Here is a 20171-nt window from a genome sequence, read left to right on the forward strand (position 1 = left end):
AGAAATAAAGAAGAGTGACTTTACAGTGTAGAAAGACAAATACTACTACCAGCTAGGTGATCAAGGTCAATATCAACAATGATAAGGCACACTGATACTTTGCACCCTTGATATGATGTGACTACGTACCATAGTCATGTAAGGTATTTTGCCTGTGGTCTTCCTCACAAAACTCATTACCTCAGTCTAACCATGAAAAAAAAATATTAGATAAGTCCCAATCAAGAAACATTCTATAAAATATACGAACAGTACTACTCAAACTGTCAAGATCATCAGACACAAGGAAAGTCTGAGACACTGCCATAGCAAAAAAGGAACCTAAGGAGACATGACAACTAAATGTAATGTGGTATTCCAGATGGGATCCTGGAACAGAAAAAGGGCATTAAGGAAAATCTGAGGAAATCTGAATAAAGTATAGACTTAAGTTAATAATAATGTACCACCATTTGTTCATTAATTGTAACAAACGTACCATAGTCGTGTAAGGTGCTAATAATCGGGGAAAATGGGTGTAGAGTATATCGGAACATTCTGTACTATCTTTGCAATAATTCTGTAAATCTGAAACTGCTCTAAAATTTAAAAAGTTTATTTAAAAGCAATGGGGACTTTTATTAGAATACTTTTTGGGAACAACAACAAAAAATAACTGGAAACAAAGTATATGCACATCAGTACGGAAATGGTTGACTAAATTGTGGTACCAAAGACTAGCAAGCAATACAGTATATTATATACTTAAAAGGATGAGTAAACTCTCTATCAACTGGCTTCCACTATGAATTTTTACTAAGAAAAGAAAATACAGAAGAATATATAACTCTCTTTTTATTTTGTAAAAGAATGAGGAGAAAATCCCCAAGTATATATGTTTGTGTAATTAAAAGAATTAGAAGGAGATATACAAGGGTGCATATTAGATTGTTAACATTGCCTGGACTAGGGGAATGGGGAAATAGGGGAAAAGGGGAAGGAGGAGAGGCAGCAAGACTGGAGACACAAGCAGGGTAGGGTAAGTAAGCAAAAATTAATTCAATAATTCATTATAAGTGTAGTGCCTGTATATGATGGGCTGATGCTTTGCAAATAAAATTTTAAATTTGTGAAAACAAAAACATCAAGCAAATGGAGCTGGGGAGGGAAAGAGATCTATTTTAGATTGGCAGGATTTAATGAGGTTGGGGGATGGACAGTGTGTAAGGAGGGAAAGAGTAGCAGCACCCTAAAGAATACAGTGTCAGTCCCCGAAGCTGAATTATACCCATTTATCAATTTTACCAAGAGCTGCCTAAGTATATGAAATATTATCACTAAGGGTGTGATGAGAATAATTGCTAGTCTACCAATCCCCTGCAGTTTTTTGCACCACAAACAGAGACTAAACTCACTATTTGCTTCTCCAATACTCCCTCCACACACATACAAAAGTGATTCTTAGAGCATCAAGAAGGTTCTCTATTTATATACCACCTTGTCTCCTGGCCTTTTGAACAATGAGGCCTCACTAGGGTCTTCCCAGTGCTTTTGATGAAGAGGTGACATAGCTTAGCATCAGACAAAGTCCACTGGAGACAAAAATAGGAAGAGTCTGCATTTCCAAGAAGGTAAAATCAAATAACAGAGTGCATGTACCTGGTGAGCAAGATCAGAGACTCCCAAAATGGCAAAATTGAAAACTGGTTTAAAGGTCATAACAGCTACCTACTTCAATACCTAATGCAGTCTATCTGAGATTCTAGATCCTAGATTTTAGTGCTGGGGTGGAGGGGAAAGGAAGGATGTATTGTGGAATCCCTAAAGACAAAAGAGATTGCTTTTCACTGTAAACTTCTCGCAAGCAGGAATTACATCCATGAAATTTTCCCTATATAGTATCTAGGAACGCAGGATGACTGTATGTCTACAGGGATCCATATTGAATATTTAAATATGGTGGACTCACACTCACGTTGCAATTCTATGAAGAATTTCAACAGTAGCTCATTTGCTAAAAGATCTCCCAGCAGCATTTGAAGCTATTTTCCATCAACAAGCAAGGAGAGATCTTGGCCTAAATGATACTTTAGGTTATTTTCATGGCCAGATATCAAGATCATTGGGCTCTGCAAAAACAATTGTTAACAGAAAATCCTGTGGCAGGGGTGGAGTAGGGGAAGAAATGAATCACAAAATTTTCTAAACTAAATGAACACACATAGTCAATGAGAGTCTCATTTTATGGAAATTTGATACTAATTTGTAATGTAGTTCCAGTAAATAATTAGAATTGAATTTACTGAAGCACCACATGCACCACAACCTTTTAAAAACATACCCACTGTTTAAGGTTGGGCATACTTGCACACACTCCAGCTCCAATCGAAAGAATACCCAGCTATGATATTGGGAAATATTTTCATGCAGCACTCACCTTAAAACACAAGTGTAGAATCCACTGTCTTGTGCCTCAGCTGAATGAAACCATATTGAATCTTCCTCTTTGCTCATCCTGACCTCTGAAAAGATGATGGGCTCTTCCAAATCACCTTTGTTTTTGTACCACATAAGCCTGAGCCCAGTGCTCTGGGCCATGCTATAGTTGGTGCGAATATAACTGTAGAAAAGGGCACATTTCACTCGGACTGGTTCACCCGCCAAGGCCATGTATGTCTTGAGATCTACTGACCAGTCAATGCAGCCATCCACTGAAAGAAAATCAGATGAGGCATGAGATGCAGTGAGTATTGTGGATAATGGAAAGGATAACAATCATTGCCAATGTGTACTGAGGACTGAGTCAGGCACTATGTCAAGTGCTTTACACAGATTACCTCATTCAATCTTCCTAGTGATCTTATGAGATAGACCAGCATCTTCCTTAGACCTGTGCAAGCAGGATCCCTGCTCTAGCTCTCTATCTCTGGGATATTTCCAATCCCATACAGTAACATCCTGCTTGGGGTTGATCCTCCAAGGAGCTCCAGCACTTGTGCCTATGGGGTTTCCCTGAGGTCCTATGGCTAGGTCCCAATGTCAGCAGAGTGTGAGACTGAATTACTAGAATCACACTGACATGATTTTAGGTGACTCAAATTGTTTATATAGATGAGACCCGACAAAACAAATACTTCACAGGACCTCTGTCCAGCCCAGGAGCAGCACTGAGATTGACACTTATTATTCTTATTTTATAGATGAGAAAACTGAGACTCAGAGAAGTTACTTTTCCCAAGGTCACACACCTAATAAGTGGAAGAAAAACAGTGTCTGATTCCAGAGACTTGTGTTTTTTAATCCCTTTGCTATACTGCCTCTGCCTATAATTGTGACAGGAATCACTGTTATTTGCCTTTGGAAAATAAATGCCAGGGTTGGAAGCAGTGGACACCTAAAGTAATTATTTGCCATTATCTACATGCCAGTTTTCTACGGTATGACCTATTAATAGCAGATATTTAATCACAGTTTGATTTATTTTTATACTCTTAGGCCTCCCTTGCTGCTCAGCTGGTATGTGCTCATGAGAATATATTATATTAATGTCAGTTTTAATCAAATAATATTAGGTGGGTAAATCTACCATTAAAGAAAGACATACAGAGTAAATTCCCTATTTTCCAGAAGAGTTGGAAGTGAGACACTGTGGCTAATAAGCCAATCAATACAATTAGCGGACAGTTTTCCTTCAATTGCTTATTTTCAAAAAAATTCATCAAATTATGCTATATTCCTTTATGTTACTTGATTATCCTTTATAAAATAATCCTCTCATAAACTGTATAAACACTGCCATTTTAAAACTATGTTTCACTTATGATTTTTGAATTGATCTGCTTCCTTTTTTAAATGTTGAGAACTTTGTAATCCAGTGTGTTTCTCTTTTAACCTCAGTTGACTGGAAACTCAGCTAAATACAGTGTTCAAGTGTAATAACTATCTAGCTTCAGGATTTTGCATTCTCTATAAGAGGGGTTCTTTACTTGGGGTTCAGGGACACCCGGGGAGAGGGTGCCTGGAAAGAGTCCAAGGTCGTTAGCAAACTGTTGTGCCTATGTACATAGTTATACTTTTCTGGGGGAGATGTTCACAGCTCTTTCTAAGATCTTTGAATGGATCCATAGCCCACTGAAGATTTTGAATTCTCTGGTTACTGGTCTTTCTTTCTGACCTAATTTTTCACTGCCCTGATGCATATGGGTTTTTATTATAAATTCCCTCAAATCCTCTTATAGTTTATTTCTAATGAAGTATTCATTAGAAATAAACCAATAATCAAATAAATAGCTCATTCTAAATTTATGCTGAAGGGCATTGAACTTTCCTTGCGGATTCAGAGGGCACGAGATTCATCACTCTGGATTTTGATGACCATTGCATACTGTCAAAGTCAAGAAGGTACACCTGGATTGAAATAAATATGTACTGATCACTTGCTATCTCTTGAAGGGCTTTTTTATTCACTCCCTGGTATCAGTTGTTTACCTGTCATTTGTCTCATAACTGTCAAGAAAAAAGAAAGGGAAATCTGCATTAGTTGAACTTTCTGGGTCATGGTAAATTATTGATGATACATCTCTAGATGAATATAATTTTAATATTTATTGTTTTATTATCTTTAAATGAATTTTGTATTATTCCTTTTTATGGATTATCTGTGTTACTGTTCCCATGCATTAACACAGCTGACAGATAATATGTTTTTTTCTTAGGAAATATATATTTTTTCCTAGTTTTATTTTAAAAGTTCATTAATACAAAGAAAACATGGGCATAGATTAAAAAGAACTCTTTAATATTCCAGTTTTTGTTTTCCCCTAACCATAAGGTACATAGCAAGTGTTTTTGAATCAACAAATTTGTCTTGGCAACCTCTATAATTACCTAATTGATAGGAACCTCTATAATTACCTGATTGATAGGAAAAATAAAATTTTCAGAGTGATTTTTCCATTTTCACCCTAAATCCCTTTAGTTACCTCCTCTAAGTGATCTTTTGCATAATCTATACCTTTATAATGTTAACAGGCTGTTTGGCCCTTTAGTTACAAGGCATGGTTGGTATTGAAGATAATCAAAGTATCTGCTACTGTGATAAAACAATCATGCTCAAAAGCAGCTGAAGACATTCAATTGCCATTACAGTTAGCTTTATCATATAGACCTTGAGGGTACACTGAGAATTCATTTCCTTTTAAGTACTATCTGAGCAAAATGTCTTTGATCCAATAGATTCATGGTTTCTTTTCTTCTATTCCCTTGCTTTAGGTAGCAGAGGAAGTATTTAGTTTTAAGATAGTCAGTAGACAGAAAAAAGATATGTAATAATGAGAACAACAATTTCCAAACATTATCCCATTTATCTTTTTCCTTTGGTATTCCCAATACGAGGTGAAAACATAAGGTATCTCAAGTGACCTGAGGAAATTTTCCCCAAAAGTTAAACAGAGGATATGATACCGAGGATCCAATAAAGGCCTACCTGCCACCAAATATTTTCCCACAGGAAACTTTCATCTAGAGAGTACTGAACCGCTATTAGATTCCAACAAGTGCTATGATAGCTATATAAACATATCTATCTATATCTATAACTATATCTATATCTGTATCTATCTATATCTATAACTATATCTATATCTGTATCGATATATATATATATATATATAAAGAACAAATTTAAGAAGAGATGAAATGCTGTCGTTTGCAGCAACATAGATGGACTTCGAGATAACCATGTATCACTTATATGTGAGATATGCGCCTAAAAGCAACAAATGAATAGGACAAACAAGCAGAGACTAATGGACATGGACTATGGACTAGTGGTTAAGGGAGGGGGGAGGGGGGAGGAAGATGGGGTTAAAGGGGTGAAATATGTGGTGACAGAAAGAAATCTAACTATGGGAGAGGAACACACAATGCAATATATATATATATAGATGCCTTACTGTTAAATTGTACACTTGAAACTTACTAGATTTCATTAATCAATGTCACCAAAAAATAAATGTAAAAAAAAAAAGAACAGATTTATGAACAGATTTATAAACAGTACAACACACATTTTAATGTGTGTGCTTTGATACAGTTTGAAATGTGCTGAATAGTATGATGTATTATTATTGAGTTGTTATTCTTAGGAAGACAATCAAGGATTGGGGAAAGAGGGGATGGAATAGGATATAGTACATTTATTTTTAGATTTGGAACTAGTGAAGTAACTAAAAAGAGCATACTGAGGTAAGAGGCCTGGAAAGTCTGGTGGCAAGGCAGCATGAAGCAACTGAAACCTTGAGGTTAAGAGACAAGCACTTAACCTCAGGGTATGAAAGGGTCACAGAAAGGCAGAAAGAGGATAAAGGTCACATAGAACTCAATTAGCCAAGGGCCATTCCAGGAATCAGAGATGGTGCCATCTGTAGTCACCACTGCATGTCGCATTTCTGTCATGAGAAGGAGTTTGCAATAACATTCCACATTTTCAGAGTCTCTTGCGTGTTGACTCCCCATACATATTTGGCAAATAGCTGAATAACTAGAACTGTGATGTAGCTGGCAAGGGTGCAGGCTATGGACAGGTTGGGTCACAGTGGAAATGAGTAGCCCACAGTGGAAGCCACCCTGAAAGTTTGACCTCATCAGTACAGGCCTCTCATCCAGAGAATAATCCAGCCCTATTCTGTTCATAATACCAGTGGCACCTGTTTTAAGTTGGCCCCTAAGGGCTCCTGAGAAAAGTGGTTTCTGATCAGACTGGCTTCTCCCACAGGTGGTTTGACAACTGAGTTTCACTGTCCAGCCACAAGTATAAATAGAGGCACTGCAGGAAGGAAAATACATTTATCCAAAAAACAGCACAATTCTGCAGTTGGATTGAAGCTTGCTATAAAGCAAATCCAACAAAAGTATAAGAGTGTGCCTGTCCCTCTGCTTCACAATCACTTGGAATGGTTATAAATATTCCAGTAATTCCATTGAAAAATACCTCCTATTTCTAAATTAATCATTCTCTGTTCACTCCTGAGTATTATGAATAGCACTTCAAGTATTTAAAAAGAATAACTGTGTTTCTTTGGATTCTCATCTCTACTCCTTTGATTTAGTTTTCTATAAGGCTACAGCTATTACTCTTGGTTTAGTCTTGTTGGCAGAAATGCTTTAATATCTGAGTTATCCAAAACAATTATAATTGAGCAAAAGCAGTCACTTATTTAAAACCCAGGTTTCTATTTTAATTTCTTTCATTTCAGTCTTAAAAACAAGTGTGTGTTCAGGAAGTTTGACATTAAGATTCAAAACCAGGAGTGTATGAAGCATATAAAGGGACATGACAGTGTTCATGCAATTTATGTTTCCAAGAGGAGACTCCTAGGGGTAAAAACTAATACAATCCCCTGGAAAGTATCCTGGGTGGCCAAAGCAAACCTATTTGGCCTCATTATAAATAAGTGTTGGCTTCCCCTCAATACAACCTGGAGAGCAAATTCTGCCACACCTACCTACTGTGAAAACAAAACCCTGAGAAAAGTGTATAAATCCCGAAAAGAAGATGTTATTATCAACAACGATTGTAATATTATTTTATAAAACAGATTATCATAAGCAATAAAATTACAGACTCTAATGGCTATGTACAACTTTTATTGTGGTAATAGTATACAAAGTTATGTAAACAATTGCCAATTTTGTTTATTTTGGTTTTTTTTTTTTTGAATTTCCAATTCTGGATTTTTGCTCCAAATTGGAAATCCCTTAAGTAAAATGGCTAATTAGGATACGAAAAAAATATGGAAGTTCCAGATATCTTGAGGACATTCATTACAACTTAAGTCCTTTGCCTGGGGATGTATACCCAATACTAGTTTATTATGTTTGTAATTAATAAATCTATTTTGTTAAACCAGGTGCTTTCTTGTAACTATCTCAACTAAAGTCCATTCATATATATGGCCAGCTCTCCAGTTTTCAAATTAACAGTACAATCGTGGGGGGAGCAGTTCACCAAAAGACCACTAGAGGGCAGGCTGTCCAAGTTTTTCTGTAGCACTTAAATTTTCCCTCCTTAATCTCTAAAACTAAAGATTTGTTAGCTGCCAACTACTGGTTGCTCTGGAGGGATCCCAGCACACTGCAGGGAATGCACCATTGTGGGTGACACCGGGAGCCAAAATTAAGCTTGCACCTGAGATATTGCTCAAACTGGGTAACCAGGTTACATACACATCAGGTGGATGATCCAGCACAGAAAGGTGCAAAAGCAGTTATTAGTATTCATTGAGCCCTTACTACAGAACAGCTAGGCACTGTGCTAGGTGCTTTGTATGTATTTTTCTCATTTCGTTATCACGTCAACTCTGGTAGGTAGGAACTCTCATTATTCCCATTTTACTGAAGACAAAAACAAAAGTTCTTAGTTTCAATGATGTGCTCAGGGTCACTCAGGTTGTGGCGGCAGAGTTTGGACACCAACCCAGGTAAGTTGAACTCCAGAACCTATGTTCTTAATCTCTATATGTTCTATGTACTGCCTCCTATACTCCTCATCCAAGCTCATGAGCCATTAAATACTAAAATTTACTTGGTGCTATCCAAGTTGTCATATGTATTCCAAAGAGCACATGCCTGTCCAGTAGAGTAAACCTTCCTAGCTGGGTGATATTATATCCCTAATTAATAACTATTGTGGGAATAACAGCCATCAAATAATGTATGTCAGTTATTTATCTATAAACTACACACAGTGTTTAAAGAGTAATGAATTATTAATCATTTGTGTACTTGATTTAACCTCTGAAGATCTTAACCTTGGATAAATATTATTTGACACATATTTATTTATTTAAAATTAAATATCTAGGAATGATCACCTAATTCCTAACACTGTAAACTAGGAATAGCATTGTGTGCTTATCTTAACATTTGTACTTATTATGTATTATATTAATTGAACATAATATTATTCTCCTTGTTCTTAATACTTTAATGTGGGAAGTGGATGCTTTCTGCTTCTCTCTTAGCTCTCCTCCAAACACACACTTAAAGACAAGCTTCTTCCTATTTATACTAATCATGGTGGAGGCTGTCTACCTCAAGTGGGCAGCCCCCAAGCACAATAAGTCAAAATCTTCAAGTGAGTGGCTTGTACCTCTGCTGCTAGACCCCTGCCTTCTTAGCCCCAGCCTGGACATATGGATAGAGAGCTGTTTCTTCATATTCTAAAAAAGTTCTTTTGGTGGAAAAATAAATTGGATTTTTAAAAATTTCATCTGTGCATCAGTATCCATCAATAAAGAGAATATCTCTCACTCCAGCTCTATAAATACAATGAATGATTCTTGCTTCAGGTTTTAAAAGGCATTTTTACTTTTTTTATGAATTAGATTATATGCTTTCCTTTCACACTTTTACCCCCTGCTATTCGTCAATGAGAAAGCTCTGCCTAAATGAAGTCTTTCATCTCATTTTAACCTAGTTATTACGCTTAATAATGGGCTGGCAACCATCTTCATTTCCCTTTCATTACAGGATCTGTGCTATGCTTTGTCAAGATCATCCCTTCAATCTTTATCTGACAAATGAGCCTCAATTACGTTGTGGAGGTGAAGCCATATGAAGCATTACAAGTAAATCCTCAACTCTTGATTACCTGAGGCCTGATTAGCCTCCGTGGGAATTAGTCACTAGCCAGGAGTTTTTCTCAGATGCACTGATGTTAATTCGAAGGCTGCAGCAGCAAATGTGCCTGTGGGAGACAGGATATCAGCAGTGCTGGCCAAACCCTCTAGCAGGCTTTCTGCTGCTCCCTCAAATCCAGGATGCTTGGCAGTGAGCTTATCTCCCACGCCAAATCTCCATCTCCCATGTGTGCAGTCATCCAAGCCAAAAACTTTGGGAGTCATCCCTGAATCTTGCCTTTCCTTTCTCACTGACCTCCCTCTGCTCTTCCCATAAAACATTAAAACTTGTCATTTCTAAGGTTACTCAGATTCCTCCCTTCCTCTCTATCCTCATAGATATGAAAGTCTAGACTTCTCATATCTTGCTTGGACCATTGCAATACCCTCCAAATGATCTTCCAACCTTCCATTCCAACCTGTTCTTAAAACTGCTACCAAAGTGATCTTTCTGAAGTATATGGCCATGTCCCTCTAGTGCTCAAAACCTGCAGTGGCTCTCGACATGCAAATCCCCAAGCTCAGCTTCCCTGGCTCAATGGAACAGGAACTGCCTGTTTTTTCTGTCCCCAGCCACAACTCTTCACACATCCTACACTTCAGTCATGATTCACCAATCCCTGATCATGCCATTCACTTCTCTGCCTTTGTATTCTGGTTCCTACCACTAGGATATCCTTTGCCCCTGTGCCTATTTATTGAGATCCTATTCATCCTCCAAGAATCACCTTCAAATGCCACTTCTATTAAACTGTACTTCATCGTCCCAAGTGAATTATTTCCCCTGCTGTATTCTCACCATGTGCCTGTGTACACATCTCCTTCCCAGTTAGATGGCTGTCTCCTTTACTTTGTATCCCTAGGACAAGGCCCAGTGCACTGCACATAATAGGAACTCATTAAATCTTTATGGGATGAAATAATGTTTGTTTTCCAAATTCACTAAAATCAAAAGTTGTTTGCATTTGTCAAAGACACATTAATATTTCTCCTCCTGCTGCTACCCACCAGATTAGCAGTGTGGCCAAACTCCAATAGGAATGTCCGGGGACAGGCCCCAATATACAAAATACGTTCACTATAACAAATGACTACCACCTTTCCATCAGTTATCATCACTAGACACAGGAATAAAAAAATGAAGTTTCTGTCACATCCCTGCTCCAGAACTCACGATTTCCTGGCACATCAGTCAAAATCACCCAGTCTACTACCCAAGCCTTGCCAATTCAAGCCCTACTCTATCCGAATGGCTGTCATTCTTCAAGAGAAAAAACCCTGCTCTCGACAGGCTGACCTCCTCCCTCCCTGTCCTACCTACGCCTCCTTGTCAGAGAACAGTTATACTGTGGGCCCTTGCTCACTCAACTCTTTCCTGTCTCTACCCTTATACAATTTCTCCCAACTTCCACACCTCTCCAAGCCAAATCCTAGTCACACACTGAGCTTAGTTTGTTTACCTAGGTATCAAGTTAGAAGTGGCATCCTGGTGTTCCTACAGTATTGACTGACACATCAGTGATGATCACAGGCTTCTTGATTTTTCTTTTTCTTCTGTTCACCTCTTCTCAAGTACTTCCCAGATAAAACACTTAATAGGTCTTACTGGATATAGGTTTATATATTCTCATCCCAAGAGACCTCGCACAATTAAAGGGGACATTAGCTATATCTGTGGAATGAACTGCTTTGGTTAAGTAATTTTCATGTTAGCTGGAGGTTAACCTTTGCATTGTTGAAATTCTTTTCAAAAATGTCTGAGTTCACTTTTTGACCTTAGTTAGTAGAAAATCGTGATGAGAATGAAATCTTTCTGGATTGACTGAAGACTCGTTGGGCCCTCAGGATTACCACCCTACACTCCAATGCCAGGTCAGTATAAGAAAAGGGCATGGCAGCATGAAAAGAGCATAGAACTAACTGGAGATCAGAAACTCTGGGTTCTCATTCCACCTTTTCCTTCTTAAGGAGATACATAATCTTAGGAAAGTCAGTCAGTTTCTACTACCAAAAGAAATAGAAGCATTAAACTACACACATTCTAACCCAGCACCAATAGAACAGATTATTTGATGGTTAGTGAGGTCTTTGGTCATGAAGACAAACTACACATGTGCTAAATTTGAAAATCTCCTCTCAGCAATCTTTGAGTTTTTCCTTAATTTGAAAGTTACAGAGAACTAAAACGAATAATATTACAAACTCCCATGATTTCACCAAATTTAATAATGTTAAATTTTTTTTCCAATTTGCTTTCGGTAGCTTTGTTTTATTAAAGAAATAAAGCATTGCAGATATAGCTAATGTCCCCTTTAACCACCATACATGGGCCCTCTTTACCTCATATCCTTGCCTGAAAGTAACCACTCTTCTTTCCAACTCTTACTCTTGTCATACATAGATACTTTAGAGTTAAAGAAAAAATACTGTAGTGATTAAAGGTTTGTCTTACGATGGGGAGTTGAAGCTGTGAAAAAAAAAGCCAATTAACTGAGAGCTCTTAAGAGGTGGGTTCAGTCAACTGAGGTCTAAGAGAGTGTACTTTGAGGTGTGCACACACCCCATACATGTGCATCCTGTACCTCACACACACACAGAGACGTAGTGGGGGCCAACTTCAGAGTCTACAGGGGTTTTTCTGCCCAAAGTTAGTCGTTTCCATGACATGTGCTACCACACAGATTTCAGGATGAGACCTCTGGTACTGTCAGAGTTCTGCTCTGTCATACGGAAATTTCTGATTCATAGCAGAGACACAATTGTTACTCATCAAATAACAAGGCTCTAAAAGTCACAAGCATGGGCAGGTCTCACATCTTCTATCTACACTGGGCTGCCCCTATTTGAAGTCAAAGTCTGGGTCAACTAGGATATATCAATTCCAAAGCACATGCAGATTAGGGCTTAGTGTTTTTCTTTTGATAATTTATTTCCCTCTCCATTTGCAAGTTTAGCACACCATTCAGCTACCATAATCCCCTCCTCCTGCCAATAATAGAAGCTTTCCCCTGGGCTCTGTCAGGGGGCTGTGAAGATTAAATACATCAGTACACTTCAAGTGCTTAGAACAGTGACTGGCATACAAATAATGCTCAGTAAATCTTTCCTATTACTATTGTGACTACTATCATTACTACTTCTATTAATTACATATCTATTTTGTTAATTCTTATACTATACATCTCAAGCCTTTATATATGATAACATACATTATTTCAATAAAATTCCATTTATATCATCTTTATATTAAAGTTAGATTACATTTTTTTTTTCAAATTTGGGTCATTTCAGGACAGCGAACAGCCATTATGAAATATTTTAACATGATATATGTTTTCATACTAATTGTATGTTAAAGTATAGAGTAACATGAGTCTATTACTCTATACTATACACACATTATTACTCTATACTATTACAATATGTATACTAGGTGCATGCTATAATTAATATAAAATTGCAGATCATATTCATATTTTATAAGTGATATATATTTATTTTATTACAGGTTGCATATCATACTTATAGTTTATAAATTTGCATATATTTATGTAATGTGTTTATTTTTCTCTACATAGTCATATAATATATATTTATAAATTGTTATAAGTAAATATATTTATAATTGTATTTATAAGTTAACCATAATAAATCATATGAAATTGTCGTTTTTATAAGTCAAACAGATCAAATACTGAGAAATTTCATGATTCATCCTAATAAATGTATGTATTGCAAAAATATCATAAATTTCAATAAACATTCATTATATAAAATTATAACTGTCCTAAAAAGGGTAGGATAAAGTTGAGGTCAGCTGTGTTAGTTGGTAAATATTTTTATTATTTGTCAACATAAACTGGTCCATGCCAGGGCCCTTTAGATAGTTCATAAAACCAGCAGAGCTTCTTCTAGGCTCCAGATCTTTGCAATGGCTGTGCCCTATGTCTAGTACACTGTTCACTCAGATATCCACATGGTTCACTGGCTGCCAACCTCTTTCACTTATCTGTTCAAATAAATTGGGGGTGAGGGGAATTTACTGGTTCCAGTACTGACGGGACAAAGGGATGGGTGGCTTGACAACTACCATGGACTCACATCATTTCCAGACGCAGATCCCAGACTGAGCACTTACCTTCCTTCCCCATTCCCCCAAGCACACAGATCTCAATACACTGGAACCATGCTCATGGTATGCACCGAGAACCACAGCCTCATCCCGGTTAGTGTGGAGAAAGGATGGTCATGGAAGAAGGAAGCAGATTTTCCCCTCGGTTACCTGCAACGGCAGCCCCCTCCCCCACGACGCTGCCCAGTATTTGATTTACTGACACTCCGCCCCACCACCACCACCACCACTTCTGTGGCTCGGGGCTGCGGAAGCCGCGAGGTGTCTGGGAATGCGGGTCGGCCTTCGTGGCCTTGAGGCAGAAATGTCCACGTTACTCGCGCGGTAGAGCGTCACTGTTCAGCGACCGCCAGAAAGTAATGCGTTCCGGGGAGAGCCAGGACGCCGACTGGGCCCCTGAAACCGGTGTCGGGACTCCGGGGTGACTGGGAGGTGCGGCGCAGGGAGGGTATGTACCTGTAGCGCTGACGTGGCCGAGACCGGTGTTCGAGGCGGCGCCACCCATTGCGAATCTATCCCATCCTTCCCCGCCGAGGAAATTGCCACGTTCAGAGCACTTCCTGGATATAGCCTACATCTGCGTAGTGTTAGCGCCATAATCAGTTTCACTCTCCAGGATGCTGACCTCGCTTGCTCCCCTCTCGGTAATGGGTATGTTTACAACATATTCCATAATATTACTATGTGCACTTAGGTTAAGATGAGAGGATTCGTATGTGTCGCTGTGCCTAGGTACTGATTGTTTCCGTGGTAAAATATGTATAATTACAGTATATCCATAATAATATTGGTAGTTGTATTAATATTATAATGTCATAATATTAGTTGACCAGGCAGCACCACCAGGAAGGCTTGTGGTATGCTTTACTTTTTGTTAATTAGGGATAATTGTGCATCCATTGTTACTATTTATGTTTACATTATTTTTCATTATTTATATTATTTTACTATTTTACGTTTATAGCACATTATCATAATTAGATTATAATTAAATGATTATATCATGAATTATTCATTAAAATGAATACAATTATTAACTAATATTATGTCTATCATAATCATATTATTTATTACAAGTATTATAGTAAGTACAACACAGTTTTAATAATTTACTAATAAATATAATGAATAATAAATTATACTAAGAAACCCTTGTGTTAACTTTTTCAGCTCGATAGAATCAAAATAACTGAGGAAAAGCATTAATGCAGTTACTTGCATTATTGTGATATTAAAAAAATTTATAGTAACTACCATTCCTGGTAACGCTGGGGTGGTATTTTCCCCTCTGGGAAATGGCATAATTATGTTAGATGGTTAATGCTATTATTATCATTACTATTATTATTACTACTACTGTTATTTTAGCATCTATCCCAATGATAGATACCAATATAAAAATAATGGCATTATCTGTTCCTGCCTGTGAAATGGAGACGATTTTGGAAATTAATAATTTATATTATATTGATATAATCATAATTAATTCCTCTCCTGAGAATCTTGTCATGCATCTATAAAATGGACATAATTATGAGGCATCACTGATATTATTTGCATTTATGTTGGTACTAGATTTGCAATTAATGCTACTATTAGGAATGAGTGTTTCTTGTAAACTAGGGAGAAATTCACACCTCACAGGGTTTTTGTCAGATTTAAATGAGTTAGAACCTGGTACATAGTAGTAATTATGGTAATAGTAGTACCAGATTTTCTTAACTCTTCATCATGTATCAGGCATGCTTTAAGTGCTTCTCATGCATTGACTCATTTAATCTTCTTGACAACCTTATAAGTAAGATAGGTATTAAATACATCCCTAGTTTACATTTGAGCAAACTATAACTCAGAAAGGGTAAACATTTCACTTCAGGTTCCACAGCCAGTTTTAGTCCACGTTCCATTCTCTTAACTACTACTTTTCTCTTGGGTATTAATGGAATAATTATCACATGTAACTAATATTTTTTTCCAAATTATTATATTATTATTATGATATAACAGAAGAGAGAGGGTTCCTTCTTTTTCATCATAAAATGGTATAGGCACTTGCAATGACTGGTGTTAGAATTGCTGATGTTGGGGATCCAGGCAGAGGTGGGGTGCCCAGTGTAGAGGTAGGGAGATGAATCTCTCCCTCTTGATATTGTCAGAAGACTCATTTGAAGTAGCTTAGGCCAAAAGCACATAGCACTGTAGGTGCATAGTAAACACTTCTCAAAGATTCATTAATCTTTCATAATCGGGCTTAGCTTCCTAGTAGCCCAGGTTTAAAAATAAAAGCAAGCAAACTTTAACAAGGAAAAATGTAAAGATAGTGCTTAGTTAATGAGTGTTCTTTTCTCTCTCCATCTTTGGCCCCACTCTCTTCACCTTTATCTACCTGCCCTGCCCACTTTGTTCAAAGGAAGAGACATCATGGCCATAGCTTGTTGTTTATGGCTGTTTATGTAGCTAGTATTTGACATCACACAGTGGCGCAAGGCTTCCATCCTGTGTGTGTACAGTATATACTTGGATAAGGTCCAGCTCAATTTATATGGCCTGGAATACTATGGAGGGAATGGAGTGAGTCTTTCTCCTCATCCCTGGGTGGAGGAGGGATGAATGATGATGATGGGGCTGAAAGTCTGAGAAACAGTTAGAATTTCAGGTACACCACCTCAACACTAGTGGAAGGCTGGACGAAAGATCTCTAGAGGGTGAAACAGAGAGGATGTTGTTTACCTAGGCATGCCCACTCAGTCCAGTTCACAATTTCCTGTTAATGATTATTTATCTACCACTGAGTCTGGGCATTTGGGAGAGTCTTTGAGAATAACACAGCCCAGACTGTCAGAGTTAGTCATTGGGACAAGGAGCCCCAGACTCGGTATCTCTTCCCATGGAGACCAGACCAACTCTTTCCTCTCCTTCAATGTGCCTGGAAAACCAGAATTAGATGTCAGAGACCCCATTTTCCTGCTGGTCTCTGCTTTGATTTTAGCTCTGCCTCAAACCACTCCTGAGCAAGCTTGTTGTTATTACCTACCATATATCTAGATCATTCAGTTTAACTCAGGCACAGGAGAACCAGGACTCCAGATATGTCCATACCACAGAAGTCTTACTATGTAGTTCCCAAGGGGCAAGTACTGCTCCAAGTTAGGGCAGGGAGGAGAGCTCTCTACACTCTTTTTAGGAGACTTAGGAATGGGGGAATTTTAAGTCCCAGAAACATAAGGGCCCTCCTGACCCATTTCTACCTCTTCCATCCTCTCTTCCAGTCATTGTATCTCAACTGAGTCCCATCAACTTCAGTAGATCATAAATAGTTAAGAGGTTTACCATTGCCAGGGTATGCTTATTATCTTCTCCTCATACACACACCAAACTCTCTAACCAAAACATAAGCTCCTAGACTTTGCTTTGGCTGAGGGTATGGTGTGGGTCTTTGGAGCCTGATGTTCCTAGTAAAATACTAATTCCCTACCCCCAACACCACAGACACTCTTGCAGTCAACAGAAATCCTACGATGACCCTCCCAAAGATGCCTCATCCTCACCCCCAGAACCTGTAAATATGAATTTTACTTCTGTGATAATGGTAACTTATATACCATAGTTGACCATGAAAATGGGAGATGATTCAAGTGGACTTGACCTAATCACATGACTGCTGCAAAGCAAAATGTTTTCTCCAACTACAGAAGAAAGGGCTGTCAAAGAAAGTTGAAGTGTGAGAAGCACACAATGCAGGATTGCTGGCTTTGAAGATGGAAAGGGCCACTTGAGGAGGGATGCAAGCAGCCTCAAGGCACAGACCCTGCCTGTACCTTAAATGAACCTGGAAGAGGATTCTCCCCTAGAGCCTCCATCCAAAAGTCCAGCCCAACTGACACTTGACTTTGACCTTGTGAGAACCTAAGCAGAAAACTCAGGTGAGCCCACATGGATATCTGACCTACCAAACAGTGAGCTAATAATGTTTTAAGCTTCTAAATTTGTTGTAATTTATAATGGCAGCAATAAAGAGCTAATATAACTTCTTAATCCCTACCCCTTTCTTCTTTTTCCCTTCATAAATTATCAGGGCCCTGAGGAGGCCTCATACACCAGTTGCTTTCCTTGTCTATTTAAGAGGATGACTGGTTTTGTCCATAAGGTAGTGTCTCCAGCCTCTTGCCATTGCTGCCTTTGCCCTGCTCAAACTCTTTGCCCTCAAGCCTTCCACACATGCATTTTGCCCATAGAGTTTCCCCCAACTGTCCTTCCAAGACTGCCAAGAACAGCTGATTTTCTCCTCACTCCAGGGCATCCTAGCCTTCTGGTGCTGATGGTTGGCAGACCACAGGATGTCCTTGTCCAGGGGACACTGTGCTGACTCTCTTGGCATGGTCTTTACCCTCTCCAAGGTCTCAGAAATGCAATATGTTGTACTTCATTTAAGCTTAGCTGAGACAAGATCTCCTAGGAAGAATATGACAGTTCTGTGACTGTGCTCTCCCCAGATAGTCCTGCAGACTCAGGGCCTGCTCCCTGTGACTTCCAGCTGTCTTTGGTCCTTCTGCCTTTCTTAAGATTCCTGTTGCTTCTTTTCTCTTTTTAGGATAGAAGAGAAGAACAAGAGGTGGGAGGGGAAGTGGTATGCCCCCTCTACCCACAGGTGCTGCCCTGCCTCCCTTGCCCAGCCTCCTGCTCCAAAGCCAGTGATGCATAGTGCCTGTGGGTAGATGCACATCAACCACTTCATCAGCTTAGCAATGCCACATGGTTCAGCTGCCTACCCAAGAAACCTGGAAAATGTGACAAGATCCTTATAGATTCCAGCTGTCAGCTTTACACCTGGCTACAGACTCACCATTACTTGTTCTCTTTCTGAAGATGATCATCTTCTCTAAAAATTCTGTTTATTGGTATGATTGCTTATTCACAGGTATAGTCACTTTAGACAATTTCTTAAGCTGTAAATTTAAAATATACATACTTGTCTGTATAAGTTATTGCCAAATCTAAGATTTTATTTTATCCTATTTATAAGTTAATAAATTAGCCTGTTACTGTTTAATGGATGCTGGTAGAAGAAGATGACTTTTGAATTAGAAACAATGGAGTGATATTATCACTATGGGACAGCAAGCAGCATGAACATCAACATATTTACATAGGTTCTCCTTGTCCCTCGAGCCCCACAGGAATGACACAGAGCAGTCCAGGTAGCTGCTGTTCATTAGAGTCAAGGAACAATGAGCTTGGGGGACCCACCAATTTGCAGCAAGCAGTAAGCAAGCTCACGTTTTGTCCTAAGATGCATGTCTTCATCCCTCAAGGTTACATGCTGCAAACACAACCTTGAGAAATGGCTAAGGTAAAGAGTGAACAAGGCCTTACATTTTAGGCATATCCAGCAAGATGTGCAGGGGCATGAGAGTCTCTCCCAAAAGTTATACTTCAATAAAATTGACCCCAAAAATACCCTGTCTGACAATATCCCCCATCATTAACAAATCTTCCTCCTCCTCCTCCTCTCAACTCTTCATTCACTTGTTCCCTCTTTCATCCACTACCCACACTCTTGGTGCTATTCCATTTCCATTGTTCTAGCTATCTTCACCATATCCAGAGCATGGACTCTAAGCCAGAGAAGAGGAGGATTCAGAGATATCTGGGATTTGGTTCAGTCACATTGTGGATCCTCTGGAAAGATTTCTTAAAGCATGAGTCATCTGTGGTGGTGGTGACCTAGGAGGGGCATTCCATGTTTGCCCAGCACTAACTTCCACCCATCTGGGTCCGTATGTTCCAGGCAGTGATAAGAAGCTAGGCAGGCCAGGTAAGCTGGTGTAGAGCTTAGAGGGAGTATGTTCAACGGGGTCTGCCCAGGCCATAGTCACACATACATACACACAGAGATTTTGACTATTTTAGTTAGCACTGAGCTTATCAGACTTGCAACCTAAGCAAGAACAAATGGTGATATCATGACCAGATGTGCTCTCTAACATGGTGGAGGCTAGATAACCTTCATCCACAGAACCCCCAAATACCCAGCAGTGGAAAAAGACTTCCCTTCAAAATGCAAACCTAGCCTTGTCCTCTGTGCAACAGGGGGGGTAGGGAGTGAGGCGACAAAGAGAGGATGGGGTGCAAGGGGGACCAGGGGGACCTGTTATCTCTGTGACCTACCATGAGTCCCACATTCTTCCTGACTTTTATAATCCTGTTCCCTCTCTCCTTGTATATAATCATCTTTAGAAATGTCCCTATATGTCTTCTGCAGTCACATACATAGACCTTATACTGCATGTCAAATGTGGGTGGTTCCAGAGGACTTCCCCCAGGGAACCTTCTCTCACAGGCCCTAGAGATCCCTGTCACAGGGTCTGTAGGGACAGTGT

General features: G+C 38.9%; 1 protein-coding gene across 1 annotated transcript in view; it reads right to left on the bottom strand.

Moving 5' to 3' along the window:
• The window catches only part of IL1RAPL2 (interleukin 1 receptor accessory protein like 2), a 1186660-nt gene that overhangs the window by 601992 nt on the left and 564497 nt on the right, over window positions 1-20171 (bottom strand). Inside the window, exon 3 of the mRNA XM_011380985.2 lies at window positions 2417-2690. Coding sequence (XP_011379287.1) covers window positions 2417-2690 — 274 coding nt within the window. The remainder of the gene's footprint in view (window positions 1-2416; window positions 2691-20171) is intronic.

Source organism: Pteropus vampyrus, unplaced genomic scaffold (assembly GCF_000151845.1).
Source record: "Pteropus vampyrus isolate Shadow unplaced genomic scaffold, Pvam_2.0 Scaffold419, whole genome shotgun sequence".
NCBI classification, from domain to species: Eukaryota; Metazoa; Chordata; class Mammalia; order Chiroptera; family Pteropodidae; genus Pteropus; species Pteropus vampyrus.